This window comes from Euprymna scolopes, chromosome 26, assembly GCF_053919585.1.
Source record: "Euprymna scolopes isolate OS-2025 chromosome 26, ASM5391958v1, whole genome shotgun sequence".
In the NCBI taxonomy this organism is placed as follows: Eukaryota; Metazoa; Mollusca; class Cephalopoda; order Sepiida; family Sepiolidae; genus Euprymna; species Euprymna scolopes.
In genome coordinates this window covers 61,279,739-61,297,812 of record NC_136507.1, presented here as the reverse complement: position 1 = coordinate 61,297,812, position 18,074 = coordinate 61,279,739, and the positions used below count along the sequence as shown (strand labels likewise).

Sequence of the window (18,074 nt, the reverse complement as noted above, 5' to 3'; positions counted from 1 at the left end):
GTGGAGCAGTCAGGCGACTATCATATAAAGCGTCGGTACATATGCGTATAGTCTCATCCAACGGTATGTTGGTAAAAAGACTAGAAACATCAAATGAGCACATGAAAGACGTCTCTGCATTTGAATCCAACCCACGTACACAATCAACGAACCGAAAAGAATCTGGGATACAATGCGTGGTGTATAACTGACGCACAGGTTGCAGAATTTCCACAAGCCACTGAGCCAAAGAATGTTGTGCTGAACCAACCATTGATAAAATAGGTCTCAGTGGAACACCTTGCTTATGGATTTTATATTTATATATATATATATATATATATATATATATATATATATATATATATATATATATATACACATACATATATATACATACATATATACATATATATACATATACATATATATATATATATATATACATACATATATATATATATAAAATTATTTACTATAATAATTATTAAATACCTAGAGACACTAGTATTTAATCCTTTTGGGAATCCTTAGTGCAGGCTGTCACGATTAACACTGGTCGATAGATTCGAACACAGCAACAGAAGCCATCTCTGGTTTCATTAGCAAGGACCTAATCCATTTGGCCACCGTAAACCGCAAGAAATATCGTTAAAATTTAAACATTTATTTTTAAATGTTTTTAACGTCTGTCAGAGTGATCATATCATTATATGATGATCTGCACATAAGACCTAAATTGACCGACTTTTTATTTCAACTGAGAGTCCTCAACGATAAGAAATGAGTTTCTTAAAGGGGCTGACAGATTCAGCCACTCTGATGAGTCGTAGACGACGAAGCACGTGTCAGTTGATAATTCTATTTAAAAACTATATATATATATATATATATATATATATATATATATATATATATATATATATATATATATATATATATATGTTAAGAACTCGGTTCTTATTGTTGAGCACTTTAAGTTGAAATTAAAGTCGGTCACTTAAGCGTACATGTACAGATAATGATGCTATAATCATATGATTACTGTTGTGCTTTATATATATATATATATATATATATATATATATATATATATATATATATATATGTATATATATATTACTTTCAATTGTATTTCTTGTGGTTAACCTTGTTCCTTGTTAACGTAGTCAGAGATAGCTTCGTGGCCGGGTTCAAATCTCCCGACTGCCTGTAATCACAACTCCCTGCACTGATAATTTCCAAAAAGATGAAACAGAAGTGCCTGTAAATATTAAAAAATAATTATATGATAGTAATGTCTCCACACTTAATCAATAAGCAATTTGAAGTGTGCGAAATTGCAACTGAATCAGAGGATTATCCATAAAAATCACTGTACTTCATTATGTGTACTGCATGGGTGACATTATCAAAACATGGGATTATCGTGTTAAATATTCACACCATGTGTACCGAAAAGTCATTCGACAGAAAGAGGTGCACTTGGCAATGGAATACAAAAATAACGACAACATGATCGATTGTGAAAGATAAAATAAATATTGGATGTACCAATAGGTTATTTGAATAGAAATAATGCACTTAGTATCAAGGATCCACCCCGATGAGAAGAAACAACATAATAGGATCAGTTGTCAAAAGATAAAATAAATGTTGGAAGTACAGAATGATGTCATTTGAATAGAAATAGATGCAGCTGCCATCAGGACGTATCTAATGAAGAAAAACAAGTTGGAATGTGATTTATTGAAATAACCCTCACTGAATATAACGCCCAGGGAGGTAGGGGGCGTGGCTACAATGACAATGTAATCTCATAAGGGTGGAGAGCGGTTCAGGTGATCATAAATTGTTACATAATAAATCGAAATTAATACATAGTGTCCAAAAAGTCACTGAAGGATTTCGAACTTGAATTCTTTATTTTTAGTATCTTTCTGTAATTTTAACGCAATTTGACTATGACATTGGAATTTTTTTTTTTAAATGCAAAATTCAAACAATCTTTATTTATGAAAAATAATGTCTTTTAAATGTTGCCCATTTTAAGCTTCGCATATTTGTGCTCTTTCCAAAACATTATTCATGACAGATTGCAGAATCTCTGGATTGTGATTTAATTCCCTTATTTCGTTCTGCGAACTGGCAGACCTCGAAAGATCAAACCTCAAACCCTGCAAGAATTGAAGGAAAACATCAGGAACGAAATAAGGGAGTTAGATCGCAATCCAGAGATTCTGCAATCTGTCATGAATAATGTTTTGGAAAGAGCACAAATATTAAAAGCTGAAAATGGGCAACATTTAAAAGACATTATTTTTTATAAATAAAGAGTCTTTGAATTTTGCATTTTTTAAAAACAAATCCCAATGTCTTAGTCAGATTGTGTTAAAATTACAAAAAGATATCAAAAACAAATAATCTATTTTAGTTCACAAAACCCTTAGGGACTTTTTGGACACAGTGTATCAAGAGTTATTTGGCGATTTGGGTCTAAGAAGAATCACCCATCAAATTCCTGTACGTCCTAACCCCAACCCACCATCCCCTCAACGTCAACGACAATAAAGACATATCGTTAGATTTTCATAAATCAATGTAATGCTTTTTAAGCACAGCAGTAATAAAATAATTTGTCCTTAGTTGTTTTATTTTACTTCAGTCGAAATTCTCAGAAATAAAAGTGACCTCCTTTTTGGGACAAACACTTGGTCTTTATACGAGATACATAGATATTTTAATGTTCCATTGAAGTTCTTATGTACCTCCCATGCGTTGAGTTATTAAAGAAGTTAAGACCATCATTTTCCTCTCCCTAATCGACGTTTTTTTATATGTTATAATATATCTTTCTTTTTTTATCTCTCTGCCTTACTGGATTCCAGGACAAGAATTCATCTAATCTAATGAAGTATCCAGCTTCGTATTGCCACTTGAGGTAACATCAGTTGGAGATGGTGCACAATTCCTTGTAAAAGCCAGTGTTAGCTATTCATATCGAGGGGATCTTATTTGAGCTGCCAATGATATGCGATTTTGAATATTTATTCAGGGTTTACTTCTAGGGAAAAGTATCCTCATGCCAGGTTGTTCTGACAAACCAGAGACACCCTAGACACTCGAGGATAGTGTCTAGTAGGCATTCAAGTTCCCCTCTAGGTATTCAAGTTCTCTCTTACTGAATGGAAGATGAGAATGAACAGTCAGTTATGATCAATATTAATGGTCGTTAAGATGTTTTGGGCAGACAAAGAGGCGTGTGAGGGATGAACAGTGGTTTCAATAGGATGGAACAAGAGAGTAGAGTGCCAAAATTATTAACAACTTTAAATGTCGAATCAAGATGTTCATGCAAGACAGAGCTGCACACTTGGAGCATATCACTAAGCAAAGACTGTCGGACATTCGTAAATGAAATTGGTGGACAAGTCAGGCATAGACTGAAATATATTTATACCAAATATGATTGCAGAAAAGAATTTTATTAATGGTTTCATGGATGGCATATTTTTTGGGTCATCCTAAATAAGGAAACAAAAGTACTTAAAAATAAAAAGCCTGTTAATATCTATGCATCTAGTTTATATATATATATATATATATATATATATATATATATATATATATATATATATATATATATATATATATATATACAGGATAATCACGTTGACACATCGATTCTCATTAGATCACTGGTTAGGCAATGCGGAACCTGGCCAGTACCAGATGAGTGGTCATTTGGAAATACCAAATGCTGTATGTAGGAGTACGTTGACACTTCCCTGCATGAACTGAAAAAAAAACCTAACGTCGTCATCTCCCTTGATGGGGTTATACAAGCGAGTGGGGGATCGCTTGTGGATTTTATATTCTCTAAAAACTTCCTCCTTTGGAGGAACGTGGTTTAACACGCCTAGAATGAATGCCGCTTAAATTATATATATATATATATATATATATATATATATACATACACAGGGTGTTCAAAAGTCTGGCTACATTATGTAGCCAGACTTGTGGAAGCATCCTCTAGATTATGTAGCCAGACTTTGTGGGCACCCTATATATATATATATATATATATATATATATATATATATATATATATATATATATATATATATATATACACGTGTCTGTGTATGTGTGTGTGTGTATATACAGGGTGCCCACAAAGTCTGGCTACATAATCTACAGGATGCTTCCACAAAGTCTGGCTACATTATGTAGCCAGACTTTGTGGACACCCTGTATGTATATATATATATATATATATATATATATATATATATATATATATATATATATATATATATATATATATATATATATATGATACTTTTGCTGGTTAGTCTGAATGTGATATTATCCTGAAAAAAAAAGAAAAGAAAAAACACCGTTTTCTGATAAAAGTGACATTTTCCCAATGTGATAACTCCATGGATTTTGAGACAGAAAGATTTTCCGGACAACATACACCGACGCCAGCAGAGTGAATATTATTATCCAGCTTTAAAAGTCAATCGTTAACAAGCACCTGCGAGCACGTGCAAACACATGCGAGCCACTTTTGCTGTTTTATTAATTTATATATTTGTCTGGTCTTATTCTATTTTTATCTAGTGCAAATTAATTTCTATCTATCTATCTATCTATCTATCTATCTATCTATCTATCTATCTGTGTGTGTGTGTGTGTGTGTGTGTGTCTGTCTCTCTGTCTATCTATCTATCTATGCAAGCTTTTAAATAACTTTAGCTTTCTCATTCCCTTTCTCTTTCTCTCTACTATGCCAGCCTCTTAATATCTATTTATCCTAGTCTTTTCATAGCTATCAATATATCTATTTAATTGCCATCTATCTATCTATCTATCTATCTATCTATCTATCTATCTATCTATCTATCTATCTATGAATAATAAAAGGATAAAAATCCGATGATATGATTTTAAAAATGGAGACAGAAAAACGTAAATGTTTACTTTACATAAATTTAGATATGTTACTCTTCCATTTTGCATATATACTCCTAAAATAATTTACCCTCTCGTCATGGACCATTTTTAGTTGTTTTTACTCTTGAAAAAGCCAGGGTAAAACGGGCGAAACGTGAAGCATTTTGTTTCTTTTCCCCTCCATTTTTTTAAATCAATCTATCTATCTATCTATCTATCTATCTATCTATCTATCTATCTATCTATCTATGCACGGCCAAAACGGAAGGAGGGAATATTTTTGACAGAGTCTCTCTTGAAACATCTACAAAATCAAGTAATTATCCAATTAATACGAAATTTTTACCGATTATTAAGTGAAGAATGAACTTTATGATGATGTATTTTTTTTATAATCGATACATTTTTCCCCCCTAGAAAACCCCTCTTTATTTGTGGTTACAAATATACTTAAAATAATCAACCGAAACTGCACAAAATATATTGTATTGTGGGGAGAGTGAGGATTGTAGATTAAAAACAATAAATAAAAAAATTAAAAAAAAACGACTGTGCACGTATAAGATTTTAAAGTTGAAAATACGAATTTTGAATTGAATTTCATCTTTTGAAGTGTGAAATCCCTTTAATATGTTAATAATTATTATTATCTTTCAGATTAGCAAAAAAAATGATATATTTTCATTATTATTACAAAAAACACTACTTTTAAATCTTTGAAAAATAAATTAATAATTTTCTTTTAGAGAATCCAATATTGCTAATATACCATTAAATAGGAAATGCTTTTTGGAATCGATACCAAAAAAAAAAAAAAAATCGATAAATAACTGCGCATTTTGCTAAAAATATGATAATTTGTTGCGGCAATTTGTTGTTACGTGATATTTGCCTCACCTATGGAAAACCATAAGACCTACATTCAGTTTTTCGTATTTACAAACAGTTGTTATCTCCTCCTTTTCCTTTTTGTCGTGACTTGCGCTTGACTTAGCTTAAAGTGTGGGGAACTTGCATCTACTACAATCTCTCGTCCAGAAACACTTAGTCCTGATGGCAAGACGGGATCAAGACGACCAAGCATGATATTAGATGCAGGAGTTGTCTCCAACACACGGCACCTAGCATTCCTAAAATGCTCACCCATCTGGTACTGGCCAGCCTCATCGTTGCTTAACTTCGGGGGTTATGTAGGCAATATATATATATATATATATATATATATATATATATATATATATATATATATATATCGCTTATGATGAAAATTTACAGGACTAAATGAACATGTTGTCTTGTAAAGCTTACCATAGTTTCTTCATAACTATCATTAAATTTTGTTTTTTTAAATCGCCACACGAAATCTATAGAGTGATATAAAAATGTTGGAATTATTCGAAATTCAGGCACTTATGTTACAATATTTTTTTCATATTCTCATAGCAAATCATCCTCCAAATTAATTGATTCAAAAACCTTTTTAAAAAATATTCAAATGTTTTATCCATCAAGACAAAAATGGCGGTGAATGTTTTGTTTTGGAAAATTTAAAATTTAAAATTCAATTAAAAATAGTAGAAAATTTTTTTATGTTATTCTGCTTCTCATATGATAAAATTCAAGCTTTTATATTTTTGGAAAAAAAAGTTGCTAAAAAATAATGGATTTTAATAGATTTTAATTCGTTAAAAAAACAACAACAACTTGAGTTTTCTTTCATTTTTTGGCCATGCCTATTTATATATATATATATATATATACTTGTTTATTGTTATATAAACATGCTCACATCCCGCTGCTACAAATAGCCACTTGTTTCAATCAAACAACAGATATCATCAGGCAGCGACTTGACTATTCAAAAGTTCAATGAATAACCTTATTATTATTATTCATTGAACTTTTGAATAGTCAAGTCGCTGCCTGATGATATCTGTTGTTTGATTGAAACAAGTGGCTATTTGTAGCAGCGGGATGTGAGCATGTTTATATAACAATAAACAAGTATTATCAGCTCTTTTTATTGAGCACTATCTAACAACCTCGTTGAATTCATTAGTCCATTACTTTTGAATATAAAAAAAAAAAAAAAAAAAAAAAACCCGAGTATATATATATATATATATATATATATATATATATATATATATATATATATATATATATCAACCTATCTATTTCCTCCTTATCTCTTTATCTATCTTAGTTTGTACCGATCTATTGTTTTACTTATATCTCATGATTTATATCGGTAACTATGGTAATTCTATTTTCACGTTCCATCCATTCTTCAACTCTCTCTTTCACTCACCTCTTACTATTTAGTTTAGTCTATTCATATCTATTTATCGAAATATGTTATATCTCCCTCTCTCTCTATCTCTCTCTCTTTTCAAAAACGAAAGAACTAGAAAAAATGGCGCCTACGAGAAAATGCAGAAAATCCATTGTTTGATTCGAAGAGAACAACGAACATAACGAAACGGTGATCTGAATAATATGCAAAGCATAAAATGAAAAACGCGGGAAAAAAGATATTTACAAAACATGACTACTCGTTTAATATATATATATATATATATATATATATATATATATACATATATATATACATATATATATATATATATATATATATATATATATATATATATATATATATATATATATATGAGCAAACAGTTAATAAAATATGTTAAAAAAACACTTTGAAATGGGTTAAAAACATATTTAATCTGAAAAGGAAACAGAGGGTAGGAATTAGCAAAATGTGGGATCGGATTTTGCATGCAGAAGTATTTGATGAAACAACAAGAAAAAGGTGATTATATATGAATGGATAGTCCACCAGACTATCCATTCATGTGTAATCACCTTTTTCTTCACCATATTCCCTCTGCTTCACTTTTTTTGTTTTCAAGTATGATCTTTGACTTACTTGTTGTTTCATCAAATACTTCTGCATGCAAAATCTCATCCCGCATTTTGCTAATTCCTACCCTCTGATGAGAAGGAAAGTATTTCTTCGAAACTCCGCGGATTAAGGACTATCCATTTATCTAGTGTTTCCTTTTCAGATTAAATATGTTTTTAACTCATTTCAAAGTGTTTTTTAACATGTTTTATTAACTGTTTGCTCATATTATAAGCTCTATTTCCTATTTGGTTTTATTGAGCTTTTACAACTGGCTGAGATAATTTTATAAATATTAATTCTTTAATATTTATAATATACTTTAATTTTACCATCTTGGATCATTTTGGTAAATTTAATTGTAATTTTTATTATATATATATATATTTGATATTTAAACAATTTTTATATACTTTATACTTAGCAGTTATTTATATACTTAATATAAGTTAGAAAAGCATTTCATCCAAGGCATGAAAATTGTTAAACAAAATGTTTTTACTATATGCTTTAAAAATAAAGGTACAAGATTCAATTTGAAATTTATTTATCTTCAAAGTGCACGTTTATAAATTTTACAAAGTAAGGTATAAAAATTTAATTTAAATTGAATCAAACAATTACCTTGGATTTATTTTATGTAATGTACATTCTGTTGCACTTTTTGAAAAAAATCATTGAAAATTTTACATCTATATCATTAATTGCTAGATGTAAGATAATGTTTTTAAATTGCAACAAAATGTACATTACATAAAATAAATCCAAGGTAATTGTTTGATTCAATTTGAATTAAATTTTTATACCTTACTTTGTAAAATTTATAAAAGTGCACTTTGAAGATAAATAAATTTCAAATTGAATCTTGTACCTTTATTTTTAAAGCCTATAGTAAAACCATTTTGTTTAACACTTTTGATGCCTTGGATGAAATGCTTTTCTAACTTGTATCTTATCTTTTTAAGATTATATTTTAAAACTCTCCTTCTCTCTATTTCAGTTTGTATTTCTCCTCACACGACAACTCATTTTTGCAACCCTCTCTTTGTATTATTACAGGTCTGAATATTCTTTCTGTTTCAGTTTGTATTTCTCCTCACACGACAACTCATTTTTTGCAACCCCCTCTTTGTAATACAGGTCTGAATAATGAGAAAATCTGATTTTTTTTTAACAAATACTTTAAAATAACTTTTTTAGATTAAATTTTTTTAAACTTCTTTCAGATTAGAAAAATCTTTATAATTTAATAAGGAACATATTTCATATAGGTTTCATTAACAAATATTCAGTGCATAACGAGAAAAATAGAGATGAAAATTTCAAAAGGACTGTATAACTGGTTACGATCAATAGTAGTCCTCGCCAGCGAAAGTTTTTGTTATTGTTATTCTATTATTATTTAAAACATTTTGTGCCCTGCTCTTTTGCGTGAGAACTATATACTAAATACTTATTTATATACTTAATATTTAATATTTATTTATATACTTAATATTTATTTATATACTTAATATTTAACAGTTATCTATATACTTACTGTTTCACAGTATTTATATACTTAATAGTTCACAGTTATCTATACACTTACTACTTAACGGTTATTTATTTACTCAATATTTAAAAATTATCTAAATAGGTAATATTTAACAGCTATCTAAATACTTAATACTTAACAGTTATTTATACACTTAATGTTTAACAGTTATTTATATATTTGCTATTTAACTGTTGTTTTTATACTTAATACCTAACAGTTATTTATATACAAGATATTCCCAAAATTAATCATTTATTTTGATGCTTATTTATATTTCGTTATATAGGGGATTCATTTTGGAATCCCTTTACTTAATATCCATAATATGTGAAGATAAATCACTTTTTCAAAGAAAATTAAGAAATTCTTTTACCAAAATGACTGAATTGAACATTTAGTACGCAAAGAAGGGTTGATATGCCGTAAAATAGACAGCATAATTTGCTAACAAGTTCTGAACAATAGAAGATGTTGGGATGAGCAGTAAACGCTGGGGAATATCCCCTGTTAGCCACAATAATGACCAAATTGCTAGTCGAAAATATGTCAGCACAGGTGGCACCTAAAATCAATAACATTAACCCTATGGAAGTGCTAGGGTCCCTAGAGATCCCAATGAGTCGTGTCATACTTAATATCTTTCACCAAGAAAATTCCCATATTCACTAAATTTAATTATAATAATTAGATATATGGATTAATGGCTTCGGATGATTAATTTCAATGAAATTGCTGTTAAAAATATACCTCTGTGGTTCTTAGAAACTCCACTAGGTCGGGTATATACAGGGTAAAATGATAAAATTGTCGCCCTAAAGAAAACAACACTACAGCTTTATTTTAAAGCTTTTATTGAAAAAAAATCAATTCAGGTAACTTGATTATGTGGTAGAGGTGACATCTATTCAATGTAGCCGCCTTCAGCCTCAATCATTGCCTTGATACGAGTTTGGAAATGGGAGTATGCTTTTTCTACAAGTACTGGCCGGAGCTTGGCGAATATTCGGTCGATAGCGGCGATCATGCTTTGGCGTTGTGGGATGTCATGTTTGTGATGTTCTAGACGTATGGCCCTATGAAGTTGTCTAGCGCGTTCAGGTCGGGAAAGGAGCCAGTGAGAGAAAGGCACAAAGTTGTAGCACTGCCAGCGACCACCTGATTGTACCAGGGAATCATCACACTCTTCAGCACATCCACTTTGGTTGACTTTCAAGCCGACCTCGATGATGTGAAGTGGAATGATGTAGCCCTCACTTGAAACGACACCAAAGACCATAACCATGGCTAGAAACTTTTTTTTCATCACCCCAGGCCTGCCCTCAAGCATTGAACAGTCCGAATTTTCATTTTGAGGGTGCTGTTAATGGTCAGTAGAGAGTATGAGTTGTACAGTGACGCATCTCCGATATCGCTCCGAATTTTCATTTTGAGGGCGCTGTTAATGGTCCTTGCATCAGTAGAGAGCATGATTTGTACAGTGGTGCATCTCCGATCTCACTTGTTGAACATTGTGCCACTTTCAGACATGATAGAAAGTTCCTATCGCTCTTGGTATAAGTATACAATAGACCAATTAGTAGATCGTCTGCAACAAATAAATAAATAAATAAATAAATAAAACTGGTTTTCACTAAACGGAAATGGAACCATATCGTCTTTTCTAGGATGACAATTTTATCGTTCCACATTGTACTTTATTTCTATTTTGTTTTGGTGCAATTCTAAAAAGTTACTATTATATTTGTAAAGATTGTGCATCAAATTTGATTAACATATAAGTCGGTTTGTGTCTAAGAGGACCAAAATCAATAACATGTATGGCTTTTTGTTTAAACATTTGCTTATATTCACTTGTTTAATTGGGAAGAAATGTATTTCTTTTTTAAATACAGGCGTTCTTTAATAATTTTTATTTCTTACACATATAGACTTCCTACAGCCTTGACAGACTATGGATACCCACTGTAAGGGTGCCTAGGCATGAAATGTTTGTGACAAGAGTTGCACAATCTCCAACCACACCTTTCCTGAGTCGACATTGTTGAATGCCAGTGGCAAGTGGAGGCTCAGGACGACTGGAAACAAATGCCGAGATAAGTGGAAAACACATACAGCGCCTAGAATTCCGAAATGGTCACCCATCTGGTACTAGCCAGGCTCAATGTTGCTTAACTTCGTGATCTGATGAGAACGGGTGTGTCAACGATGTTATGCCGTACTGATATACTTAATGTCTAACAGTATCAAACATTTTAGAATATATACCAAAAGCAGTATAGGATTTCTTGATGAAACCCTATGAAAGTATAGGATTTCTTGATGAAACCCTATGAAAGTATAGGATTTCTTGATGAAACCCTATAAATTGCAAAATTTTTCATCATAAATGACCTGAATAATACACTTATAAAGTTTGGTAAGTTTTAGTCCATACATTATATATTGATCTGACTCAAAGCCGATGGGGTCCGTATGGCGACTATTGGTTTTCTTGGTAATTTCGATCACCCAATCTACTAAGGATTAAAAATGGTAAATGGCAACCTTTTACAGCCTCATAACAATGGTGGACACCTATTGATTTGATTTGGTTTAGTTTGGTTGTTTTGCTTTACGGCATATCAAACCTTTTCATGTTATTTAATGCCAAATCCAGTTATTTTGAAAATAGTATTCATGTTGCATTCAGTTATTTTGTGAAAAGGTTTTTATTCTCCAAGTATCTTTAATCGCTAATTTGTAGTGTTTGGTTTGGTTGTTTTATAGTAGATTTTATCGTTTTTGTTTCCTGTTCTGCAGAACATGAATGAGTTTTGCAATGGGAGAGGGAAAAGAATTACAGTATTAATGTTTGGTACATTTTAAGTTAGGAAACCAGTCAGGAAGTGGGGGAGATAGAAAGAGAACAAGGAAAAAGGAAAAGAGGGAAAAGGTGGGTTGTTTTGGGTTTTGGTTTTGCAGAACATAATAAAGTTTTGCAAAAGGAAGTAGAAAAACAAAAATGCACCAATGTTAGGTGCATTTCGTCTCAGAAAGCAAATATCTTCAGACAGCCTAATCTGGTAGCACCATCTATTGATTTGATTTGGGAAGGGAATCCAACCATATCCAATTGGTGCATGTCTATGATGACAAGGATGTGGCTAATGACAAAACTGGACACTATAAGCACTACATCTGCATCTATGATACTACGATACTAATATTATATGCGTCCAAGACAAATCGTAACTCAAATTCATTTAGCATTTAGTGGGGTACTCATAGAAGAGAAGGGGATCACCACTATTCTGTTGTATTTATTAAGAGAAAGCAAAAGAAAGATTAATACTGGTTAACAACAAATCCTTGCGTCAGATTTCTATTATACGTTGGCATATTTTGAACTTATTTTGAATATGATAACAGGATGTAAGTTTCTGAATTTTTTAGATGAGGATTGGCTATTCGTATTATTTAGATTCATCAGACTGCTGTTCTCATCATAAGTGTCATTTTTACAACGTTTTGGTCGATGTAACCTCGACCTTCTTCAGGTATATCTTGTCGAACTCGTGAATTTCGACGGAATTTTGAACGGAACCCTTTATTTATACCATGGGAGTAGCATGCTCTCGTTCCATCAGCCAGAATTGGATAGAGGTCCTAAGTAATTCGCTTAGGAGAGCATGCTGACCCCATGAAGTTAAATAAAGGGTTAGGTTCGAAATTCCGTCCAAATTCACGAGTTCGACAAGATACAAAGTTTATAATTGAGTTTGACAAAAACATTATCGAGTTTGACAAGATACACCTGAAGAAGGTCGGAAGTTACATCGACCGAAGTGTTTTGAAAATGACACTCAAGATGAGAATAGTAGTCTGATGAATCCAAATAATACGAAGGATGTAAGTTGTCATTGGATTTAACTTTCAAATGTGATGTGGATGGGGTGAGTAGTAGTTATCCAGAAGTGGGAAAAATGATGTGAGTGATTAGATGCTGGCAAATTTTGAATGGACTTGATTACAGAATTTGTTTAGACACAAACTGAAATAAACGTTAAATACATTGATATAGAGTGAAATAAACGTTAAATACATTGATATAGAGTGAAATAAACGTTAAATACATGTATATAGAGTGAAATAAACGTTAAATACATTGATATAGAGTGAAAATATTATCTAAAATGTTTTTCTTTTTTAGCTGATGTGTCTTTTGTGTTTTGCACTTATTTAAAATCGGATATCAAAACCAAAATCAAACAAGATATATAGTAGCTTACCATTTGGGTTTCGCAAAGCTAGAATAATCAGGAAGACTTATAGTAAATATGAGACTGGTGCTGTATTAAAGATGAAGAGTGGCTGGCTATTGTCGTTACTGCAGTAGCAATCGGAGGGATAAAAGGTTGTTAACAAATTAGCACCTTTCCTCTTTTTTTCATTCTTCCTAATAGAAATTGTAAAAGTCATATTTCACTAGCTGACCTAATCCGGCATTGCCTGGGATTTCAGTTAGTATAAAAATGCTCAAAGGGCTTTACAAAACATCTTTTTTTTTGTTATTTGTTTATTTTTTTTATTTCTCAATTTTTCTTATCCTTTTGTACAAACTGGGGATCGGGGCCATCTACCGGATGCCAGACATTCACCTGCTATTTCATATATTCCAAACCAGGAGATCTTTCCAAGTTTCTGGCCGTTCCTTTAAGTGCAATTTTTTTTAATCTCTATTGCGCTTGGTTCACCGGGTATATTTGCCAGGTAGTTTTTGTAATTCTTTTTCGTTAGTTCAGTTGCTCCTGTAATTACTGACATGATGGGGATCTTCCTAAGATTTCATGTTGTACGTAAGACCTTGGTATTTCGTTATCTTTTCCCTCTCAGATCTGTTTAACCCAGAGGACACTAATTCATACTAAGATTGCTTTAGTGTTTCACGTGTGTTCTAAAGCTGCCATTCAGTTAGCGTTTTTAAGTAAAAGCAAGTTCTTTGTCGTTAATATTGAAACCTTTTCTAACCTAAAATATTGAGTATAGTTCCGAAACCGATTGTAATCAAAGAAATAACTAACTAAATAAAAGAACGAAAGCCATGGCACGTGAAAAATTAGTTCATGGAATAGTGGATAAGCAAGATAACAGGTTAGTAGAAATTAGGACACAAACACATCATTAAAGCTGAACGAAAATGTTTTATGCCTTATGTTTTTTTTTTATGTTTGTCTTTGACAAATTTTTTTTTCCTGTGAGAAATATATGCACGCAGATGTATATAAATTTAACCGTTTCTTTATGACTATTTTCATCATTGTTATTTGTCTGTTTACTTACAACTAGCGTATTCTGTATGGCAGTATAGAGTACAGTCACTAGAAAAACGTATTAAATAGAATAACATTTACAAAATAGAATATCGAGGTCGTATTTGCTTCACACAACAGATGCATTCTCTATAATGTTTTTACCCTGGCAATACATGTTTCCTTTTATCGTGTGTGGGGACTTTGAACGTTAGTAACTATGTCTTTAACTTCCATCCTCTTTTATTCATCATGTTTTATCATGTCACTTTTACGTTTTTGGAAATTTGATGCGTTAATTTCCAATTGTCTTAGAAAGATTCTAGCGATAAAATTGAGCGATTGAATAAACAACCAAGAAGTCAGAGACCGTACTAATCAATAGGTAGTATCGTAAATAATCAGCAACTAACCTCTAAACAGGTTCTGATATACTCTAATATTGGCCCTAGAGAGAATTGCCAACTAAGTGCTTCAATTGACCCATGAAAGAAAAAGAAAAACTAAAAATTAACTAGGAGCAGATAATCTAGATGGATTTGAGTGGAGAGATTCTATTGATCTGGCTTCAAACCGAAAAGATGGTACACAGTAGAACCTCGGGATACGGCATTAATCTGTTCAAGGGTTGTTAAAATCGTCATATGGCGGGGTCTAAGTTACATTTTATACAATACATATTAAAAATGTGTAACAAAATTGAGTAAATGTGTAACAAAATACAGACAATGTATAACAAAATTGAGTAAATGTGTAACAAAATACATACAATGTGTAACAAAATTGAGTAAATGTGTAACAAAATACAGACAATGTGTAACAAAATTGAGTAAATGTGTAACAAAATACAGACAATGTGTAACAAAATTGAGTAAATGTGTAACAAAATTGAGTAAATGTGTAACAAAATTGAGTAAATGTGTAACAAAATACATACAATGTGTAACAAAATTGAGTAAATGTGTAACAAAATACAGACAATGTGTAACAAAATTGAGTAAATGTGTAACAAAATACAGACAATGTGTAACAAAATTGAGTAAATGTGTAACAAAATACAGACAATGTGTAACAAAATTGAGTAAATGTGTAACAAAATACAGACAATTAGTACAACATGTAATACACATGTATATAATCAAATAACATTATAAATAACAACGTAAGGCGGGGCAAATATCAGGAATTGGAACCAAACAGGGACTGGAAAAACATTGTATTCCATATCGTAATATTTAAGCCATATCCCTGTATCACTGTATCTTGGGGTCGCGGTATCCCGGGGTTCTATTGTACTTTGATTGTCCCATTCGTTGCGCGATGCAGGAGGTTATTAAGTCTAAGTCAAAATCTTTCGTTTTTCTTTGATAAATTTTCTCTGTGAGAAATAAATGTATATAAATATATATATATATATATATATATATATATATATATATATATATATACATATACATATATATATATATATATATATATATATATATATATATATATATATATATATATATATATATATATATATATATATATATATAAGTGCTACTGTCTCTTTATTATTACCATTTTTTTATCATTGTTTTTTTCCCGGGACATCAAATATTCAAATTTTATAATGTGATACTTACTCAAAGGGTCTGGATACTTGTGATGAATCTATTTCGTTTTCTGCGTCATCCATGGAAGTTTCACTGTTTTCCGGAGGCAGACACATTCTTGCAATATTCTCTTTTCCTTTGTTTGAAAGAAAATTTGAAAATGAAATTTTATTTTATTTTTTCTTCAAATCATTTTCGTACTTGAACGAAAAAGATGAAAAGAAAAAAAAATAATATTCTCTGTACTTAGAAACTGACTTCTTTTGGAGCAAAAATATAAATTTTAGGGGTAAAATACGGTATAGTTTCAAAAGAAGAAAATTAAAACAACTTGCAAATAAATACACTTCCTGGTAACGCTGAGTAGGGATAACTAGTAAAATATATATTTTACTAAACAACGGGCAAAAGTTATAGCCCGTTGACTTTTGGAATTAGTGCTTTATACCAAACTGATGGTTGAATATGCTTAATTGTGTGCTCATTTTTGCATTAAATACTAATCTCTATTAATCCTTATTAATCCCTATTCGTCCTTTTTGCATCGAACGGATACCATAATACTTAGTTCGCTGCACATAATTATAACAAAGATCCAAACAAAACTCCAAGCAGATCGGTCAATTAGTTTCTGAGAAAAGTAGACCGGACAGACAGACGGACAGACAGACAGACAGACTAAGAGAAATGCAATATAAATTGAATAAATACTGAAAATTTTATTCAAGTTAGAAATTATTTGATTTTTTTTTATATAATTCATAAAAGTCAACTCATATTAACTTCATTTCATGTAGAAATTAATATTTCTCTTCTGTTGGTTAACATGGGAGAGGAGTTAATTCAATTGAAACACCATGAACACCAACAAGAAATCAACTATGTAATAACTCCAGTGTGTATTTATTGTGCACACACACACACACACACACACACACACACATATATATATATATATATATATATATATATATATATATATATATATATATATGCTAGCCGGGATTGAATGATGATCAACAAATATTTCACATTCCTATACTTTTATTGTTATCGAAATCCGTAAAATCGCTCGGGAGGAAGCTTCACATGCCTCCATGCAGTAGCTTAGTCCAAAATATATGTTATTCTACATTGCACTCTAAAGAACCTACTGTTTCTTTTATAAAATTATTTTATATAAACTTCTTTCCAGTAAACGAAAAAAAACAAAAACATTAAGAAATTTACGTATGGGATTTGAACTTACAGACCACGTCATGCTACCCCCCCCCCCCCAAAAAAAAACACACGCTATCAACTTACCTAAAATAGAATTTTCACGGCTCGTTGTTCTATCATGGTTTCGATTATCAGTTATCGGTAATTATCGAGGGGTATTTTGAGACAAAACTTAACTAAGATCACTCTTAGACTTATACACTAAAGTTCTGTAAATTTTAAAGAAAATCTGTTCAGCTGTTTCAGAGTCTATAACAAACGAACTCACATAGAGACAAAGTTGCATATATATATATATATATATATATATATTTATTAATATATATATATATATTTATTAATATATATATATATACACACACTTTCTGTTACAAAAAAGTTAATGCATAGAAACATGCCTTTTTCTAGCCTCCGAACGAAACCATTTCAAGTTGGGAGGGGGGGGGGAAGTAAATAGCAAGTCAGGCAAACCCCACTGTATAAAATGGATTTGGAAAGAAATCATTCACACTAAATAAAAGATCAATGGTAGGTCATCAGAAATTACATTAATAATTTATATATAAAAAATT

The 18,074-nt window shown here is 31.0% G+C and overlaps 1 protein-coding gene across 2 annotated transcripts in view; it reads right to left on the bottom strand.

Annotated features, from left to right (window-relative positions):
- Positions 1-18,074, bottom strand: part of LOC145248106 (potassium voltage-gated channel subfamily KQT member 1-like) — a 760,452-nt gene that overhangs the window by 63,904 nt on the left and 678,474 nt on the right. For both annotated transcript variants that reach the window (XM_080109897.1, XM_080109898.1), the window contains exon 10: positions 16,312-16,417. In XM_080109897.1, the coding sequence (XP_079966023.1) occupies positions 16,312-16,417 (106 nt within the window). The remainder of the gene's footprint in view (positions 1-16,311; positions 16,418-18,074) is intronic.